At 37.6% G+C, this 22,427-nt stretch overlaps 1 protein-coding gene across 3 annotated transcripts; it reads right to left on the bottom strand.

Moving 5' to 3' along the window:
* Positions 1-967: 967 nt before the first annotated feature.
* dctd.L (dCMP deaminase L homeolog) lies at positions 968-15,128 on the bottom strand. Of its 3 annotated transcripts, XR_001934190.2 has the most exons (7): positions 14,793-15,128; positions 12,917-13,028; positions 11,056-11,191; positions 8,718-8,834; positions 7,542-7,638; positions 3,357-3,498; positions 2,305-2,676 (listed from the first exon to the last, which is right to left on the bottom strand). XR_001934190.2 is itself a non-coding variant. In NM_001091156.1 (6 exon segments), coding segments are annotated over 6 exon segments (573 nt in total). In that variant the 5' UTR covers positions 14,822-15,024; the 3' UTR covers positions 968-2,594.
* Positions 15,129-22,427: the final 7,299 nt, after the last annotated feature.

Below are 22,427 nucleotides of genomic sequence, written 5' to 3'. Positions count from 1 at the left end.
AGCTGCATCAACAGTATACATCAACAGGAAGAAACAGAGATCAGTAAACCAACTTTTCCTGAATGGTTAATAAAAATGCGTATCACTTCAGAGCTGCCCTTCTTTAAGCTTCTTAAGACTTATCATATCACAGTTATAGGATTAAAAATGTAGCTTAGCTTGGAGGGACCAGAAATCATCACTGTATCCCCAATGAATGCTTTCTTCTTTAATCTGAACAAAAACGTTCTCACCTTTCAATTTTCTCTTGAGACTTTGAAATCTTTAAAGGAAAATATAAATAATCTTTCTCTTAAATGTATCTCTCTCAAGCAGACAATTAAACACATAGAAGCAGCCTCAGTTGAGATGTCTCTGTAGAAGAGAAGCGTGTGCTCTACTCACCAGTCAGCACAGATCTTTATAGGGAAGCCACATATTAAAACTTGTGATGTTTGAAGAGGGCTGAGTTTTGTGCATACTGATTGGGTAGAGGTCAGTGCAAGCTACACTGGGCCAGTGAATGCTTCAAACTTCTTACATTTTATTACTGGCATGGGTAACCTACTGGCCAGGTATATTGTCCTTCAGTGTTTTCCAATAGCTAACTGAATGGTTAAAGGAGAAGGAAAGGCAGTTTGTACTTGGGGGTGCTCCTATTGGAAGGAAATGCACCGGCCCGGGGTTTTTCGAGCGAGCACCACAGAGTTCTTCTGTCATCTTCTTTCTTCAAATTTCCCCAGGCGCAGTAAAACGAAATAGCTGACTTTTTAGTTAAAAAAGCAGGAAGAAGATCTCTCCGTGGTGCTCACTGGTATAACCCCAGGCCAGTGCACTGCACCGGCCCAGGGTTTAAGTCAATACAATCACTTGGGGGTGCCTAACATATGGCACCCCCAAGTGCAAACAGCCTTTCCTTCTCCTTTGAGAGTAATAAACATCATGTCATGCTACAGAGTGACCACATTAGAGGACAGCATGTCAGCCATGTGATAAAATGTCATTCATTTTATTCAAGTCAGTACATGATTGCTAGAGTCATTTGCAACCAGACTGCTTACATAGCAATCTGGAGAACTGTTGAATTAAAAAAGCTAAATCATTCAAAACCCACAATGCAAATTGTTTCAGATTATCACGATCTGCATCCTACTAAAAGTTACTCAAAGCTGAATAGTTCCTTTAATTCAAAATACCATGGTATTTACATTTTGTAACATGGAAACATAGGGCAAAGATATAGTCAAGGAAAAGGTATGCCAACAACATTTAGGAGTGTGCCCCTTTGGTAGACCTGCCCCAAACTGCAGTTTTATTATAGCTCACCATGAATGCTTTGAAGCATTTCATATATGGTAATTCCACTAACCTATCAATTAACTGAAATCTGACTTTATTAAAGGAACAGTTATGTCAAAAAATAAGTGTTTTAATGTAATGAAAATATAATGCAGTGTTGCCCTGCACTGGTAAAATTGCTGTGTTTGCTTCAGAAAGACTACTATAGTTTATATAAATAAGCTGCTGTGTAGCCATGGGGGCAGCCATCCAAAGGAGAAGAGGCTCAGGTTACACAGCAGATAACAAATAAGCTCTGTCTGTCTAATGGTGTTATCTTTTATCCATTAGTTATCCTGTGCCATATAGCCGTTTTTCAATTTCCGCCATTGCTCCCCAGCAGCTTGTTTATATTAATTATAATAGTGTTTCTGAAGCAAACAGATCGGTTTTACCAGTGCAGGGCAACAGTACATGATAATTTCATTACTTTAAAACATTTTTTGGTGTTACTGTTCCTTTAAGTAACTTTGTTGAGCCTTTGAATGATTGGTTGTTTGAATTAGAAAAAAAAATATTTTACAGTTACCCCCTTTTGTGGAGTGTTGGTTACATAGTACTATTATCCAGAATGCGCAGGACCTAGGGGTTTCTGGATAAGGGATCTTTCCGTAATTGGGATCTTCCTACCTTAAGAAGAATACTACAAAATCATGTAAATATTAAACCGAATAGGCTGGTTTTGCTTCGTATAAGGATTAGTTATATCTTAGTTTGGATCAAGTACAAGCTACTGTTTTATTATTAGAGAAAAAGAAAATTATTTCTAAACATTTGGATCAAATTGAGTCTATGGGAAGTAGCCTTTCAGTAATTTGGAGCTTTCAGGATAATGGGTTTCCAGATAACCGATCCTATACCTTTACACACAAGAAGCTAAATTGCACTGATCTGACCAAAAGACCCTTGAGCTGGTTGGGGGGAAAGATGTTTTAAAAACTGAGAAAAGGTTATACCATTTTCATGAGGAAGCACCTGTGGACGTGATTTAACAATGTTTAATAGCAGCACAGTTTAACAGAATTTTACAGCATATTTTAATACATAAAACTGTACAAGTTGCTTTCTCTTTTTAATATTTTGGAAGCATAAGGCAAAAATTTAAAAAGGCATACTAATTAACAGGGTAGAGGAGTAAACCATAAGTATGAACCAGATCCATGGGAGAACAGTTCCCAAAACACTTCCTAAAGCATTCTGTCAATACAAGCTTCATGTTTAAAGAAGCAAACCATTTTAGATGGAAATGCAACACTGCAGATGCAAGAGACCTCCATTCACAGTGGCTTCGGACTCGGTCTGCTGCTGTTGATGGAATCAAAGTCGATGACAATTTTTCTATGTTTGGGGATGAAATTCCTTTAATAAAACAGAGGGAAATGTTAGAATATGTTGCAGAACTTATTTTAGATCAGTAGAACTTGGGGAAAAAATGGATATATATTTCAAGGATTCAGGCACTCTCTGGAGGAGCCAATTATAGTGCCCCATGCAGAGAGAATCTTTAGAAGGGAAAGACTGAAACAAAGAGACACATGGAGATGCCGAGGCTGTGTGTTTTTCAGCTAACAGACATCATAAATTATCATCAGGAATGGAAGATTTTTTTTTAAACAACTTAGCACCAGGAGCTGGTTTCATTGCTAAAGTTTTCCCTGTGTGTTAAATGTACTCCCTCGCTCTCTTTTCCTTTACTGAAAAAATTTAATTTTTATATGGCTTTAAATACAATGTGCAATTAATTTCCAACAAATGTTTCCTCACCAGCGATAATGTAAATCATTGGTGGTAAAATATATGCGTTGCTTTGTTTTTCTGAAGTTGCCTTGCAAGAATCCATGAACAGGGCAAAAAGGCACAGGTTTACAAAGCAGATAAGCTCTGTAGAATATAATGGATTTAGTAATTACACAGTATAGGCAACGAAATTCATAGCGGTCTACAGAACTAAATGCAAGTAAATCAAAATGAAAATCTCACATACAGGTAAAACATTTATTGCCCAAATAGTCCTTTAAATGCTTGACCAAGATACAAACCTTAAAATATTTTGATGTAACTGGTCCTTTAGGGGGTTAGTTATCAAAGGTTGAATTTCAGAGTTTTGTATACCTCCAATGAACTCAAATGGTTTCCAATTAAAGAAAAAAAACTTGCATCAGCGAGTCCGGGGTTAACAACCTGAAAACTCGAATTGAAAAAAAACATTGAATTGCTTGAGTTCTCGGGCAAAACTCAATTATGAAGGCTATTAACATCTTCAAATGGTTCAAGGGACCTCTGCCATTGACTCCTACATGACCTTGACACGTTTTAGCTGGAGTATTTTCAGATTCGAGCTAGTTTCTTGAAAAATTTATGTTTTTGGTTTTTTTTAAACTGTGAATTTGTGAAAAAATATAAATAGAATTTTTGTGGAAAACACAACTTGATCCTTAAAGGGAATTCAGTCATGATTTTGATGTAGTTTTTATTTCTTAATTACACTGCAAATTCTACAATATAACATTTCATTCCTAAGCCAGCAAGTGTATTTTTTTTTTTTTTTTTTTTGTAATATTGGTGTGTAGGCGCCATCTCAGGTAATTTTGCCTGGTCATGTGCTTTAGGATGGAACTGCTTTCTGGCAGGCTGTTTCTCCTAATCAATGTAACTGAATGTGTTCACAGTAGGACCTGGATTTTACCATTGAGTGCTGTTCTAAAGCTGGCCATAGACACACAGATCCTCGATTCGTACGATTTTCAGATCGTGTGTGTGGAGAGTGCCGACATCTTTCGTCCGGCGGAGATCGGTCGTTTGGTCAGGTTTGAATTTGACCCGACCGATCCAGCCGGAGTCCATTGCACATCAGAATCGGATCGTTTGGCCATACGGCCGAACATTAAGATTACCCCCGATATAGCCATGCTCTTTAATTGCATATCGGGAAAAGTTCCGCTCGTTTGGCGATGTTGCCAAACGAGCGGATCTTTGCGTCTATGGCCACCTTTACATCTACCAGGCAGCTGTTATCTTGTGTTAGGGAGCCGTTATCTGGTTACCTTCCCATTGTTCGGCTGCTGGGGGGGGAAACGGAGGGAGTGGTTTCACTCCAACTCGCAGTGCAGCAATAAAGAGTGACTGAAGTTTATCAAAACACAAGTCACGTGACTGGGGCAGCTGGGAATCTGACAATATGTCTGGCCCCATGTCAGATTTCTAAATTAAATGAAAAAAATAAAAATTAAAAAAATCTGTTTGCGCTTTCGAGAAATGGATTTCAGTGCAGAATTCAGCTGGATCAGCAATATTAACGGATTCATGGGAGAAAAAAAATATTTTTTTTCTAAAATGCGAGTATCCCTTTAATAAATAACCCCCTAAACGTCCAGATGAGACAGTTAGGGCAGATTTATCAAAATGTGAAATAAGCACTGACCACAGAAAAACGCCCCCTCCTTTTTATTCATTCCTATGGGATCTTTAGAAGTGAATTTAAGAAATGGTGAACTCAAACTTTCAGTTCTGTGATAGAGTCCTGCGCACACACAATGCAAGTTTATTTTGGTGGTGCCGATGTTCTCTGGATACCTGGCAGGGTATCACTATAGTTGTGGATTTGCAATGTAGGAAGCGCACATGTTGCAGAAAGTTTCAACACCAAGTTTTATTTCTGTACCAAGTTGTGTGTGTAGTGCCAACGTTTCATATCAGTGTACTTTTCCCCCACTGATAAATACTCTTCAAAAAAATCCCATAGGAATGAATAGAAAGTGTGTTGAACTCGAATCTCACATTTAGTTAAATCTGCTTTGTTACAAGGCTTCATACCTAGGCTACAGATTTAACAACTTCACAGGCATATCATGTAAATTTTAACTGAAATAATATATTTTAGTAGAACCCTTCAATTGCTGCAAGACTTAATAGTATTTCTTACAAATAAGTGGGGACATCTTTTGATCTATCCACACCACGGGTTGTCAGAAAACACACCCAGCACTGCATAGATCAAAAGGAAACCCAGAAATATAGAATCTAAGACACTGCCACAACGGTTCTTTTTTATGCTGTCAGTGTAGATTCTATGTTAACCCTATGTGCGGTCAGTTATTTCCATCCTGTAAATGAAGAAAAAAAAAAAAAAAAAAAGAAGCTTTTGCTTTATTTTTATTTCAGAGCTCTAACAATATATTAACTCTTGCCCAAAAAATGTTCTCCCCCCCCCCCCGGCATATGTATATGCAAATATCATGCTTTATAAAATTGATACAGAATTTTCTAAATGACAGATTAAAAGGAGAATTAAGTGTAAATGCAATTAGAGCATAAATCACGTTCAGAAGGAATTCAGGAAGAAAATTTGAACTGAATCCACACACTTATTTGAATACTAAAATCTGAGAAAAATAAAAGTGCATGACATCACTGGATAAGCACCAAATCCAGGACTTTTTAAACGAATCACATTTTGCCTTTAAAAATCACAACTAAAGTATCTGAATCCTGCAAAAATTTACTTGAATTAGGTAAAATCCTGAAAGGAATCCTGGATTTGATGCATTTCTCAATTGCAATGGTTTTAAAATAGATTTCTAAAATGTAACTGAATGGAGGATTTGTTTATCCCTATCTCTGCTCTGGTTCTGAACCTCGAAACAATCTGATTTCTGCAACATGTTTCTAGAGACAGAACCAGCAAAGGAAAGAACAACTGACCAGACAGATACTGCAATTGCATGGACAAATTAAAGAAAAAAATAAAATCCAGTGTTTTTTAAAGTTATAGGGGACTATTCCAAAAGGCCTTTCTAAATAAAATCAGTTGTAAATGCTGTAGTTTGTTAATACTAAAATTACTCTTCAATATCACCCTCTCAGCAATTTGTCAAGCAAAATCTTCCTGAACCCTGCATGTAGAGAAACAGATCAAATACTTTGGATGGAAATTCCTTTTATAGTGCTGTAAATGCATTTCACATAACATTTAAACGGTCTGCACTTTCTGGACAGTTTCTAGAAAGCATGATCATTGTATTTAAAGTAATTTCATTTGGCAAAGCAAGTCATGATCATGTTATATTTAGAGTTTCTCTGATCACAAATGAACCGGAGATGCATTTTTTTGTGGCAACAGATAATCGATGGATAGACAGTATATCTGAAATCAAGTGTAATAAATTAGCGGGGGAAAAAAAATCAGGGCTTTATCAAAGAAAGATGCACAGGTCTGAAATAATATACAAGTGAAATCATTTTTCTTTTTCAGTTATTGGTCCTTTAACTATAACACGGCCATTTCCCGTGCATCTTCTATAAAGACAGGTATGGGACCTGTTAGCCAGAATGCTCAGGACCTGGGGTTTTCTGGATAATGGATCTTTCTGTAATTTGGACCTCCATACCTTAAGGGGCAGATTGATCAAGGGTCGAATTTCGAGGTATAGGGGTTTTTTTCCCCTAAACTTCCATCATCTTGAAATTCAAATAAAAAAAGACCAAACGAAATGTATTTAAAAATTGCATTTTTTTTTTAACTTCGGGTGAATAGGCTGTAATCAATTGATTTGAATACGATCCGAATTCAAATTGAACAAAGTATTTTATTAATAAAAAGGTCCCCCATAGGCTAAAACAGCAATCTGGCAGGTTTTAGATGGCGAATAGTCAAAGTCAAATTTTTGAGACAGTAGATGATTTTTTTTTTAAATTCGATTTGAATTTGGACTATTCCCTAGTCAAAGTACACTAAAATTACAATTTACAAATTAGAATTTTCACTTTGATCCTTGATAAATCTGCCCCCCAAGTCTACTAAAAAATATTTTTAAAAATGTAAATCATTTGGATAACATCGGGATAACAGGTCACATACCTGTATATATATTCCCAGCTCCTTGCATGAAAAGCCTATGGGCCGCTGAAGACTTTGGTAGCTTTCGTTTAACAGCTCAGCTCAGGTCATGAGCCTACATGTCTGGGTTTAACCAGCCGCTACACAGGTAGTTTCTGCAGTATAGCCCGACCAATCAGTGCAGTCGTCTGCTACAATACCGCATCCCCCAAGCTCTTAGTTATTTTTTCCTCCTTTATGTTTATCTTAACACAAGCCTCCAACATTCATAGTAGTGAAACAAATGACTCACAGAAGGCAATTAAACCAAAACCTATGCATGGCCCCCCATTAGAATTTCTCAAATCATAAATAAATATGCTATTAAAATCAGATTTCCTGGCCTTACGTGTATTTGATACCAGCCAGATCAAACATGTGTCTTGCAGCTGTCATTTCTGGGTTGTCATGATACTTGTCAGACATAAAAACAACTTCTTTTATACCTAAAGAAAACAAATACAAGTAAACTGCAGTAATGTTTTTGTATTCTGTATGTATCTAAATTCAGAACCTCAGATAATGAAAAGCAATGTTTACATAAAATTCAGCCATCTGCTCATTAGAATTTCTTTCACCCAACGAGAAGCACGTCATGTAAAATAAAATCACTCCCCCCACACATATACTTTACTTACGGTTCACTAACATAAAAGCAATTTCCAGAGTTGGGATAATAAACCTTGAAAAAAAAAATTTTTAAACCCAAAAATGTGATTTCTCCCTTAATAAATCTTCCCCGTAATCTACTTACTATATCACCCCAGATATTCAGCATACCTAGATAGATGATAGTAATGAGCCATGTCTTCACATTGCCCACTAGGAGCTTCTCAAATTTTATAAAGCCATCTTTAAAAATTACATAATCTCAATGTTACTGCTCAGTGCGATCTGGGCTGCTTTTTATAAGCAAAGCTTAGTGTTTTCAGAAATCAGCAAAACATAGTGGGGCTCATTTATAAACACTGGGCAAATTTTCTCCTGGGCAGTAACCTATAACCAAAGGCTATAAGGCACAGGATAAATAGTGGATAACAGATAGTAGATAAGCTCTATAGAACATAATGTCATCTGCTGTGTAACTTGAGCCTTTTCTCCTTTAAATGGCTGCCCCCATTGCTACACAGCATACATATACATATAAACAATAGCAGTGTTTTTGAAGCAAACCGCAGTTTTACCAGTGCAGGGTAACACTGCATTATATTTTTATTACTTTAAAACAATTGAATTTTTTGATGTTACTGGTCCTTTAACTCAAGATGTAAAAGGGGTAATCAACACTTATAAATCAAAGTTAACACATGTTTAGGTGACCAGGCATAAAACATGAGTTTGCTTTAAGGCCTCATCCCTTTAAAGAAACCATATAATGAACAATTCATGTGATGCGCTACAAATATTGCTATTTAGCCTTATAATTAAATTCATGCGCGACCCCATACATTTTAGAAATATGACTGCAAGTTATGTTTAACCAGAGGTTAAAAAAAGAAGAAGAATAGAACGGAGTGGCGCTTACCAGCTTGAATGACAAGTTTAGCACACTCATTGCAAGGGAACAAAGCAACATACATAGTGCAGCCTTTGACATCGGCAGTGTTTTTGTTCATGATGGCATTAAGTTCAGCATGGCAAACTAAAAAACAGAAGACAAGATTTTAAAAAGGTAACACCTGTGAAATTCAGCAACAGCAAAACGAATACACGCAACAACCCATATACTCCAAAGTGGCCAGCACCTTTGTATGCCAACAAGGATGTTGCTCCAGATAGGCTGGAGCCACAAGAAAGGCCCTATAAGCGTTTTGTGAATCAAAAAAAGAAAAAAACTACCTCTATCTGCAAAGCAGTTCACAGCTTCATAAAAAAAAAAAACCTTTTGCTGCTGCTTCAAAACTCTTTGCAAGAGATGGGAAAACAGGGCAAATTTAATCGTACAGCTTGCAGATAGAAGATACAGTACAATCACACAACTGGAAATGGGGGCTCTGTAGACCACTCAGCTGAGGAGCACAACCACTACACTATGTGGTCCTCTGTGGATGGTATTTTCTGCCCAGACTAAATAAGATATTGACTGGGCACCATACTCAGGGCACACACACAGCAGGCTGCCAAGAATATCAGAACTGCCAGCCAAAATGTGCTTGATTGGCCAACTAAATACTTCATTCACAAGGGTGAGCCTTGATTTAACTGTATTTTAGGAAGAAAGCATGTTCTTCCAAGCTCCCCGTCACATATATGAACAGTACTATTTCTACAAGAGACAGTATTAAAGTGTAGTCCTGAAATATTTTTTGCGAGAATAGTAATAAACTTCTGGCACTGCAAATATTCAACATTTTATGTTTACCAATCCCATAAGGGAGAAGTGGGAAAAAGCAAATCCTGCCACAGAATTTAGTTGAAAACAGAGCATTTTAAATTTTAGCTAAGGCACATAAAAACTAAAATATAATTTATACTAAAATAGAAATCACCAACTCAAAACTGCCACAAAAGAGCAGTGTTTACAGCATACTGTGCACGTAGGGTTGTCACCTTTTGTGGAAAAAAATACCGGCCTCTATATATCTATATATCTATATATCTATATATATAGATATATAGAGGCCGGTATTTTTTTCCAGAAAAGGTGACAACCCTACGTGCACAGTATGCTGTAAACACTGTATATATATATATATATATATATATATATATATATATATATATATATATATATATATATATATATATATATATATATATATATATATATATATCTCTATCTCTATCTATCTATAAAAAATACCGGCCTATCTATATATATCTATATATATATATAGAAAGGCCGGTATTTTTTATATATATATATATATATATATATATATATATATATATATATATATATATATATATATATATATATATATATATATATATATATATATATATATACATATACATATACATATACATATACATATATATACATATACATATATATATATATATATATATATTACTTTGAGAAAGGCTAGAGTGTTTTTTTGTTTAATAAACACCTTTTGCTTTTCAACTAAGACCTGTGTGTGCTCGCCTGTCTCCAGATATATATATATATATATATATATATATATATATATATATATATATATATATATATATATATATATATATATATATATATATATATATATATATATATATATATATATATATATCTCTTTTTCCCCCTACTAATGTTTTTTCTCTATGAGCAATATTACATACAATTCATTGGGCAGCATTCATCTAGTTGTAGCTGTGTTAAAATGCCTATTGATAAGCCTATGAAACTGGGAAAGGACAGACCCATTGTTTAATCCCTACAAGGTACATCTATTTTGGTATTTTATTCTTTCTACAATAAATATTTGGGGTGCAAAGTACTTCTTTATTATAATATACTATATGAAAATATAAGACTGTTGCAGACCTAGGAGTCTTGTCCAGTGAAAGGCATGAGAGCCAGAGTCTTGCATCCAGCTCTAAGGGTAGAACTACATGGGTGTTTTGAATCAGATACCTTCAGTTCTGAAGCAAGGAAGCTCAGATGTCACATTGGATGCCCGGAATCTAAGGCAATAGGAAAGTTGGATGTTGTCGCAGCGTGCATCCAACAGTCGTGTTGGATACACGCTGCGACAACGTCCGACATTCTTATTACTTGCCTTAGTTTCCACACATATGACACGACTCCTGCACTTCAATGCATCGGAACGGAAGGTATCGGATTCAAAACTCCCATGCAGTTCTACCCGGATACTATAGGCCAGTTCCGAGATTTGCGATAGATGTCAGAGATAGGCCTTGGTGATAACTGCACTTACCATAAGGGTATTTTGTATCAAGTCTATCCTCTGCAGTCCTGGCCCATGGGAGAACATCATCGTGACAGCCATTAGGCATACCGTTATATCCAATTCCAACTATCTTGTTCTCTGAGTTCACAATGCATGCTCCAACCTGAAATAAATATAGCCGGCTACACTAAAAAATTTATAAATCACAGGTTACAAACTTAACATGTAGATATAATTAACTCTGGTTTAAGCTGTATACTATTCATCTGACAAATACCATTGTAAGAGAAAATATAGCTTGTATCAGTACGATACGTTAATGTATATTTTATCATTTGCAGGCTATTCATGGCTTGTGTATTATAGTTTACTATATTTCTTTATTGGTTTGTAGGACAATCTGTATACATCCTCTCTTGGCAAATACAGTTATTTATGCTTTTTTGTATAATTTATGGGGGGTGGGGTGTTAGTATAGGAAAGGTATGTAGGGGTAGGGTGAAGGGGGAAAAAGAAAGGACATAAAAGGGAACATAAAAGAAATAAAAGGCACTTCATTTTCATGTCCAACTTCAGTTTATTTTGTCATACTCGTGTTTCCTCCTGGTGATGGCAGCTCGTATATTATAGACTGTATCCTTTTAATGGTGTTTAGTGGTGTCATCTGTTTTAATGGTTGGTTAGTAATGTCATGCACATTATATATATTTTAAAATTAAGATATTAGGCTAGAGCCAGATCATGTGGATCTCGACCTGTAGAGAAACACAGGCCAATAATCTGCTCCACTACTCTCAATGTGCCTGCACCTCAATACATTGTGTCGGCTCAGTTACAGACAGACATGGCAAATGTTAGCCCCTAACCATGAGATTTTGCAACAAAATTTGAAACGTCTGTCTGCACCTAAGCCAAGGTTATGTATTCGGGATCAAGCACATTGGCAGCAAGGGAGGAGCAGATTGTCAGCCTGCATTTCTCCATAGGCCAAGTTCTGCATCATCTTGTGACTAGCACTAGAAACTACATTAGAATTGCTACTCCTGTAAAAGCACCCAGGGGGTATATAATTCCCTCTATATAAAATGATGGTCATGAAAAGTAGTGGAAAGCTTACTTGTCTTTACTGAGCAGTTGAAGGGGGGTTCGCCTTTAATTTAGCTTTTCGTATGTTATAGAATGGAGAATTGTGTGCAACTTTTCAATTGGTCTTCAGTTTTTCGTTTTTATAGTTTAATTATTTGCCTTCTTCTGACTCTATCCAACCTTCACATTTAGACTCCATCTGAAAACAAACGTTCTTTAAGGCCACAAATGTATGGTTATGGCTACTTTTTTGTTACTCTTCTTTCTATTCAGGTCCTCTCCTATTTATATTCAGCCTCTTCTTCAAATCAGTGCATGGTTGTAGGGTAACTTGTACACTAGCAACTGTATTGCTGAAACTACAAGCTGGAGAGTTGCTGAATAAAAAGCAAAATTGTCTCATTATGCATCATACTAAAGCTACTTTAAAGGCAAACAACCCTTTTAATTTATGAACAAACCAGACAGTGAAGCACCCTTGCTTTAGAAAAAAAACACCAAACCACCTCTGGGAGACCAAAGGCTTCCCCCAACAAGTGATCATTGGTCAATAGAGCTTTCCATTTCGTACTCACTTCTTACCTATAAGTCAATGAATAATAAGTCTAAAGATCCCACATGTGGGAAACGTCCATGTAGTCCTACAGTAATGGCGGGCAACACAAATATTAGTGGAGCATATCCTTAAGCGTGACTATATAATGTAAAACATCTCAACTTCTTGCCAGTTTGCACTATTGATAAAGGCAGCATAAATGATATACTGTATAGATTAGGGCTGTCCAAAAACTTCAATTTTTACCTGAGAACTTGGATCTTTAGATCTCTGAGCTGCTAAAAAGGCGACTGCCATAAAATATTCACACCATTCCAAATAGTCTTCTCGCTTCTTAGACAGACAACTCGCTGCGGCCCTATAAACACACGAAATGATGAAGGTACACACACAATGATGAAAGGTACACAAACACACACAATGATAAAGGTACACAAGCACACACAATGATAAAGGTACACAAACAATGATAAAGGTACACAAACACACACACAATGATAAAGGTACACAAGCACACACAATGATAAAGGTACACAAACAATGATAAAGGTACACACACACACAATGATAAAGGTACACAAACACACACACAATGATAAAGGTACACAAACACACACAATGATAAAGGTACACAAGCACACACAATGATAAAGGTACACAAGCACACACAATGATAAAGGTACACAAACAATGATAAAGGTACACAAACAATGATAAAGGTACACAAACACACACACAATGATAAAGGTACACAAACACACACAATGATAAAGGTACACAAACACACACAATGATGAAAGGTACACAAACACACACAATGATAAAGGTACACAAACACACACAATGATAAAGGTACACAAGCACACACAATGATAAAGGTACACAAACAATGATAAAGGTACACAAACACACACACAATGATAAAGGTACACAAGCACACACAATGATAAAGGTACACAAACAATGATAAAGGTACACAAACACACACACAATGATAAAGGTACACAAACACACACACAATGATAAAGGTACACAAACACACACAATGATGAAAGGTACACAAGCACACACAATGATAAAGGTACACAAGCACACACAATGATAAAGGTACACAAACAATGATAAAGGTACACAAACACACACACAATGATAAAGGTACACAAACACACACAATGATAAAGGTACACAAACACACACAATGATGAAAGGTACACAAACACACACAATGATAAAGGTACACAAGCACACACAATGATAAAGGTACACAAACAATGATAAAGGTACACAAACACACACACAATGATAAAGGTACACAAGCACACACAATGATAAAGGTACACAAACAATGATAAAGGTACACAAACACACACACAATGATAAAGGTACACAAACACACACACAATGATAAAGGTACACAAACACACACACAATGATAAAGGTACACAAACACACACAATGATGAAAGGTACACAAGCACACACAATGATAAAGGTACACAAGCACACACAATGATAAAGGTACACAAACAATGATAAAGGTACACAAACACACACACAATGATAAAGGTACACAAACACACACAATGATAAAGGTACACAAACACACACAATGATGAAAACACACACAATGATGAAAGGTACACAAACACACACAATGATAAAGGTACACAAGCACACACAATGATAAAGGTACACAAACAATGATAAAGGTACACAAACACACACACAATGATAAAGGTACACAAACACACACAATGATAAAGGTACACAAACACACACAATGATGAAAGGTACACAAACACACACAATGATAAAGGTACACAAGCACACACAATGATAAAGGTACACAAACACACACAATGATGAAAGGTACACAAACACACAATGATAAAGGTACACAAACACACACAATGATCCGGGTACTTCCGGGGACCACTAACTGAGACGAGGTTTGCCAGTGTTTTCTGAAACAAACCAATAGTCACCAGATCACTGGAGAAGTCAGAGACAGGACTGACATGTCACAGGGCTGCATTTATACTAAACTGCAATTAGGGCAGCAATTGTTACGGGAGTTTCTAGACTGGCTAACAATATAGTACAAGAGCGGCACGGCCAGTTACCCATTGGCTGAGGTGCAGTCTTCGCTCATGCTTCTATAGAGTGAGCACGTCCTGGAGTCTATCAGTAACCACGCAACGACCGTATCCGCAGAGGCAGCAGCAACATCACTTCCTCACTTTATCCCGGGTTAACGTTGCGCGCTGATTGGCTGCTGACTCACTCGATTGACTAAACAACTCCTCCCAGTCTCGCTCTTAACCCAGGCGTGTGACTCAGACTAGCAACTTCTTCTCTGGTCCAACATAACCAGACACGCACTGACCTGCAGAAATTTCCGTTTTATTTAGCCCTATACAGCTCTCTGTCTCACGTTTTTTTAGTTCCGGTAAAGCAGCATAGGGATTGGCTGGGCTTGAGGGGAAGTTCAAACTTCACTCATCCAATTCATGTGCTGCTCTACCGGGACTTAAACTTTCTAAACAAATGAGCCTACAGAGAGCTGTATGTGTGAAAGCTCATTGGAAGCCTTTGCCCTTTTGTATATCACTTCATACCCCCAGTGCTATGCAAATACTCCTGTACTTACCTGCTCCACTAGGGCCAGCTGCATTTATATGCTCTCCCACATATAAGAACTTTCTGTAAATATCCACCACACACATACACTTTTCCAGCACTACTGTGTAGTTTTACCTCCCAACTGTCCCTTTTTCGGAGGGACAGTCCCTCTTTTGACAGCTCAACCCGCAGTCCCTCATTTGTACTGGAATGTCCCTCTTTTCTATGCTCTGAACAGCCAGAAAAAGAAACAAAGTTTCTCACTCAATTGGCTTTTCAGAGAGCCCACAACAGCTAACAGGTGCAAATAAGATACTTTGTAACAATTTTGAAACACAAAAATACAGTTTAGATAAGGAGAAATATTTTCAAACTTTCATAACCTGCCAAATTTTGTAAAACAAACATGGTAATTAGGGGGTGTGGCCACAGAACGCGGTGTGGTCAAAAAATTACTGCGCTACGTGCGGGAAAAAAAATTTTGTCCCTCTTTTTACTTCCAAAATGTTGGGAGGTATGCTATGTGTTTACCTGCTTAAGGGGCAGCTGTATGTGGGCACCATACACTTAGGGGCCCATTTACTTAGCTCGAGTGAAGGAATAGAGAAAAAAAACCTTCGAATTTCGAATGTTTTTTTTGGCTATTTCGACCATCGAATGGGCTACTTCGACCTTCGACTACGACTTCGAATCGAACGATTCAAACTAAAAATCGTTCGACTATTCGACCATTCTATAGTCGAAGTACTGTCTCTTTAAAAAAAACTTCGACCCCCTAGTTCGCCACCTAAAAGCTACCGAAGTTAATGTTAGCCTATGGGGAAGGTCCCCATAGGCTTAGCTATCTTTTTTTGGTCGAACAATAATCGTTCGATCGACGGATTTAATCGTTCGAAGTCGAAGGATTTAACTTTGACAATCGAATATCGAGGGTTAATTAACCCTCGATGTTCGACCTTAAGTAAATTTGCCCCTTAGGGTTGCCACCTTTTCTGAAAAAAAAATATCGGCCTTCCTATTTCCTATATATTTATCTTTTTTCCCTATTAATAACATTGGGATCAGCCATCATTTTTACCATCCAGGCCAATAAAATACCGGCCAAGTGGCAACCCTACATACAATAGTTCAAGAGGGCTGCAATTGTCTTGTGGTGCGCTATCCTGATACCTTGCTGCATCAATCGGTTCCAATATTCCATGCAAAATCTAAAATAAGATGGCACACACTTCAGCAAATGTGCGAATTCTTTAGTGATTTATTGAGATCGCCACACAACGTTTCGGAGGTACAACCTCCATTATCAAGTGCTCTCATACGTGTAATTCCAAACACAGGTATAAAAAGGTGCAGAGGTGGAATACTCCTCCCCTCTAATTACGTGACATCACTAGGTGCATTTAAGCATTACTCTATACACAAAGGGATACATACATATTATTATATGCAAAGTGAGACATTGTATATTGACGTTATATCGTGACATCATTATATTGCCTATTCAGGTATGATGTCAGTATACAATGTCTCACATTGCATATAATAATATGTATCACTTTGCGTATAGACTAACGCCTTCTCCATACTTTTTTCTTGCCATCATTCTGGTGGAGGTTGATCTTTATTTCATCTGTCCAAAGAATGTTTTTCCAGAACTGTGCTGGCTTTTTTAGATGTTTTTTTTAGTTAAGTCCAATCTCGCCTTTCTATTCTTGATGCTTATGAGTGGCTTTCACCTTGCAGTGCACCCTCTTTATTTACATTCATGCAGTCTTCTCTTTATGGTAGACTTGGATTTGGATATTGATACACCTACCTCCTGGAGAGTGTTGTTCACTTGTTTGGCTGTTGTAAAGGGGTTTCTCTTCATCATGGAAATGATTCTGCGATCATCCACCCCTGTTGTCCATGGACATCCAGGTCTTTTTGCATTGCTGAGTTCACCAGTGCTTTCTTTCTTTCTCAGGATGATTGTGTTAAAAAAAGACTTCAGATCCTCACATTTTTATGCAATTTTTTTGTTCAACCCACTGAATTAAAGCTGAAAGACTGCAGTTCAACTGCATCTGAGTTGTTTCATTTAAAATTCATTGTGGTAATGTACAGAACCAAAATTAGAAAAAAGCTGTCTCTGTTCAAATATTCATGGACCTAACTGTATATTTATCTTTTTTCCCTATTAATAACATTGGAATTAACTATTATTTTTACAAGCCAGTCCGTTAAAATACCAGCCAGGTGGCAACCCTAACCCCAACAGGTTATATTCTCAGAGCTGCCATCAGGTGTCAAGCTCAACCTGCCCAACAGTCAGCTGAACCAGAGGAAGGTAAAAAAAAATCTCAGTTATCAATCCTGACACCATTGTGGCAATCTGAGTAGTCTTTGGATGGATTGTTTGTTTGTTTCCTGTATTTATCCAGCTCCAATACATTTTACGCAGCAATTTACAGAAATTACATCACTCCCTGACCCAGTGGAACTTACAATCTAAGGTCCCTTTCACATTCACACATATATGATAAGATATAAAATATATTTATCTTTTTTTCCTATTAATAACATTGGCATCAACCATCGGCCAGGTGGCAACCCTAGACTGCCAGAGCCGTCTAACCCCCCCCCATTTTTTGGGGGAGTTACCAGAATTTACGGTCTGTCCTCCAGTCTCCTGTCATTCCAACATATTCCCCCAATTTCTGCTGATTTTACACGATTTTCAATGAAAATCTGGTGCACAGTTTCTTTGGCTTTAGGAGAAGTTGTGTGCATGACATCAGTTTGGCTTAGTCACATTTACTCAGGCCCAGACTTCCTTGTCCGGCGCCCCTAGGCTGCCAGGTCCAGGAGCCCACCGGCTTTGTCGCGCACTGCCCTCATCCCCGTGCGAGCACACGCGCGCAGGCAGACATGCGCCAGTTAGATGGGGAGCTACAGCTCCCCGTGCTCATTATGATGCGGCTGGGCGGCTTGCCGCCCCTAAAAATTTGCCATCCTAGGCCCGGGCCTTTGTGGCCTCGCCACAAATCCGGGCCTGCATTTACTAACAAAATGTGTCCACACCCGCACACCCTGGCCTTTAGTTTACTATAAGCCCAGTGCTCAATGATGGAGGGATTGGCACCCTCCCAATCCAAAAGGCAGAGAAATTCACTGGCACATGTGGCAGATACAAGCAGGGTCAAACCCTTGCAATTTATTAGTGAAAAAAGCAACGTTTCGGGGTAACACCCCTTTGTCATACAGCTTACCTCCTTCGTTCTATACTTTAGAGAGCCGGCCAGTCAGGGAAGTAGACCAGGGTTGGCTGGGCCCATGAGAGACGGGGACACTGGCATTTCTCCTGGTGTGCAGCCAGCCCAGTCTGACCCCATAACTAACCTAAACTGCAAACAAAATAATCTTAATATAAGGTTGTTATGGGTTATAAAACCTGGAGCTTATATTGCTCCTCCTGCTATATTTACCCTAAAAACCTTTTAAAGACACCCTCAAGGTGAGCAGGTATTAAAAGCATGGGGGTCTACGATGTGAGAGTAGCCCAGGACACATGAGCATGGCTTACATGTTAGTATATAATATATAAGAAGTTTAACAAAAACTGAAACTATCAAAACTAGATGAAAAACTGCAGTAATAAAAATAAATTCAGCTACAGTACTAATATTTCCTTTTGATAAATACACTGGGGGGAATAAAAATATTCCGTTCCTTACTTTCCTTAGTCAGTGTTTCTCTAATTTTCTTACAATGCCACGCTTCCATCACTACTATTTTCTTACAATGCCAAGCTTCCAACACTACTATTTGTAGTGTGTTGTATTTGTTATTTCTTTTTGTATAAGTATTTGTTATTTCTAGTTAATAAATATAACCTGACAACAAGATGTTGTGTCCTGTTATCACTGATACAGTGTAATCTGTGTGGGCTAAAGAACTTGCAGCACTTCGATTCTGATCATTTCTTCTACATACAGTTCATTAGTAGTCACTCCTCCACCACTGTGAAAGCTTGCTCCTTGCAGTGTGAGTCGAAGCCCATGTACAGAACACTAAAATATACACTTTTCATACTAATAGTTACTCAGAGCACATGTTTGGATTAAAAAGAAAGAAATTATAAACTCTAATGAGCAGCTCTAATGTTTAATATGCACAGCCTTCTATTGTATAGTGCTGTGAAATATGTTGGTAAATAATTAGGGAAGAAAAAGAGAAGGTATGAAATATGATAAAGCAAAAGGAAAAGCTACATATTTGGATATTATGTGGGCTATGGAAAGATATGAAGAACAAAACTGAATGCCCATCTAGGTTAAAGTAAGTCTTTGGGAGCCATTTACCCTGTCCAGACCATCTAGTTTTTTGGGGTTTTGCTTCACTCTCTGAAAGTGAAGACAGAAATGTTTTTGATCTGCAGTCTACAGAAAGCTTGGTGAGAGGATTGCGTTTTTCAGAACAGAGAAGTCACGCACTGCCACCTACTGCATTTCTGTTTATTCTTCTGCCTCTGAAACAAATCATCCCCCTGCATTCTTTAAAGCACCTTTTCTGTGTTGACTGGTACAAATCCTCATTAATTTTCAAATGAGATTTTCAGTTTACAGCAGAGTGACCTCATAAAATATGACGCCCTTTGTTTGTAGTAGAAGAACGTCTGAGCTACCAAAAATAATCAAAGCTTTATAGAGTTGACAAAATCTATTTAGCTGCCTTTTCAGTCCATTTATTCTTTCCATAACATTATGCTTATTATAATGCAGGTTATTTCTTTAGTTTATTGTTTGATCCCACTAAGTGTTTCTCAAATAACTGTGGCAGCATTTCCAAACACATATTGTTAATGAAGTTTTTATACTTAATTTATTTGCAACACACACACACACACACACACACACACACACTGGCAATCTGTAGGTTTTGCCAAATGCCAGAGGGTCTGCTGTAAGATGCCATAGACAGTCACTATTTATTGGGCTGGTGGGGGCTATTCGGGCCTCTGTTAACTTGAAATGCCAGGGTCTATTTATATTTACCAATATATTAATATATAAGCTGGTCAATCACGTCAAAGTCTGGCCAGTCCTACACTCACTTTCATCTGATTCATTAAGAATTCCATTGCTTCATTATACATTTTACACAGGGACTAAGTTTTACATGCAACTTGCTTGCTTTCAAGGTTGCCAATAGAATAAACACAATAATGCAAGCTATAAGACTAAATTTATTCTGCAGAATATTTTACTATACCTGAGTAAACAGCTCTAGAAACTCTCTGTTTGTTTAGGATAACAGCTGCCATATTAGCTTGGTGTGACATCACTTCTCTCTGTGCTCACTCATAGCTCTGGGCTCAGATTACAGCAGGAAGGGGAAGAGGGAGGGGGAGAGGAGCAAACTGAGCATGCTCAAGTCTGGGTGGCCGTCCAGTGCTCATAGAGCTGAGGGAGAACCAAAGCTGACGAATAATCTCCATTATATTCTGCACTAAGTAATAAGCAGGAGGAAATCTTAAAGGGCTGGTTCACCTTTAAGTAAACTTTTAGTATGTTATAGAATGGCTAATTCTTAGCAACTTTTCATTGGTTTACATTATTTATTTTTTATACTTTTATAATTATTTGCCTTTTTCTTTTGACTCTTTCCAGCTTTCAAATGGGCCTCGCTGACTCCCATCTAAAAAGCAAATGCTCTGTAAGGCTACAAATGTATTGTTATTCCTAATTTGTATTTCTCATCTTTCTAGTAAGGTCCTCTCCTATTCATTTACCAGTCTCTTATTCAAATCAATGCATGGTTGCTAGGGTAAGGTGAACTATAGCAACCAGATTGCTGACATTGCAAACTGGAGAGCTGCTGAATAAAAAGCTAAATAACTCAAAACCACAAATAATAAAAACAAATTGCATATTTGACCAGAATATCACTCTCTACATCATACTAAAAGTTAACTCAAAGGTGAACAACCCCTTTAAGGTTGTCTGGGGTTCCACGGCTCACTACCTTATACTCTAAATAATGTGGTTGCATTGCCCATTGCCTCTTAGTGAATATAAAGTATGGTGTGTGCCAGCACCCACTGCTTTCACTGCATATTATGTATTTGGAGGGCCAGGAGCTATTGCTTTCTCTCATTCCATATTATGTAGTTGCCAGTACTCCCTCATACTATATATAATTTATTTTCTGGTGATGGTATCCACTGCTCTCAGTGTATAATGCACATGGGGTGCCAGTACCACTGTATATCACGTGCATAGCTTGTGAGTACTCCTTGTCTCTCACTGTATACAATGTGATTGGGGTACCAGTAGCCACAAACTTTCTTTGTATATTATATGCTTAGTGTACCAGTAACCACTACCTCTCACTATATAGTGTGCTTAGAGCAGGGGTCCCTAACCTTTTTTTACCGTGAGCAACATTCAGATGTAAAAGGAGTTGGGGAGCAACACAAGTATGAAAAATGTTCCTGGAGGTACCAAATACTGGCTGTGATTGACCATTTGATAGCCTCTATGAAGACTGGCAGCCTACAGGAGGTTCGGTTTGGCAGTACAACTGGTTTTCATACAACCAAAACTTGCCTCCAAGCCTGGAATTCAAAAATAAGCACCTGCTTTGAGGCCACTGGGAGCAAAATCCAAGGGGTTGAAGAGCAACATGTTGCTCACGAGCCACTGGTTGGGGACCACTGGCTTAGAGATTCATCGCCCACTGACTAACTCTAACTGTATAATAAGCTCGGGCTGTCAGTACCCAATGCTTCTCATTATATATGTATATAGGTTGGAATAAAGGGCAGTATGGCTGTTTACGTTGATATACTGTAAATACATGAATGCATTTGGTTAGAAAAGTGTTCACACTTTCACTTATTTGCAATTCCCTTGAAAGGGGTGGTTCAGCTTTAAGTTAACTTTTAGTATAGAATTGAATTATAGAATAGAATTATAGAATGGCTAATCCTAAGCAATTTTTCAATTAGTCTTCATTTTTTCTTTTTTTATAGTTTTTTAATTATTTGGCTTTTTCTTCTGACTCTTTCCAGCTTTCAAATTGGGGTCACTGACCCATCTAAAAAACAAATGCTCTGTAAGGCTACAAATGTTTTGTTATTGCTACATTTTATT

Source organism: Xenopus laevis, chromosome 1L (genome assembly GCF_017654675.1).
Source record: "Xenopus laevis strain J_2021 chromosome 1L, Xenopus_laevis_v10.1, whole genome shotgun sequence".
Classification (NCBI taxonomy): domain Eukaryota; kingdom Metazoa; phylum Chordata; class Amphibia; order Anura; family Pipidae; genus Xenopus; species Xenopus laevis.
Note: the sequence above shows the minus strand (reverse complement) of the source record. Positions and strands in the feature narration are given on the sequence as shown.

Bases quoted from the DNA above. Each gene is read 5' to 3' on its own strand.
- dctd.L (XM_018243847.2), bottom strand. From the start codon at position 14,704: ATGCAGCCCTGTGACATGTCAGTCCTGTCTCTGACTTCTCCAGTGATC. The intron at 13,029-14,654 runs GTGACTATTGGT...GTGTGTTTATAG, and splicing joins CTGACTTCTCCAGTGATCTG to GGCCGCAGCGAGTTGTCTGT. The intron at 7,639-8,717 runs GTAAGCGCCACT...TGTTTTCTTTAG, and splicing joins TAAACTTGTCATTCAAGCTG to GTATAAAAGAAGTTGTTTTT.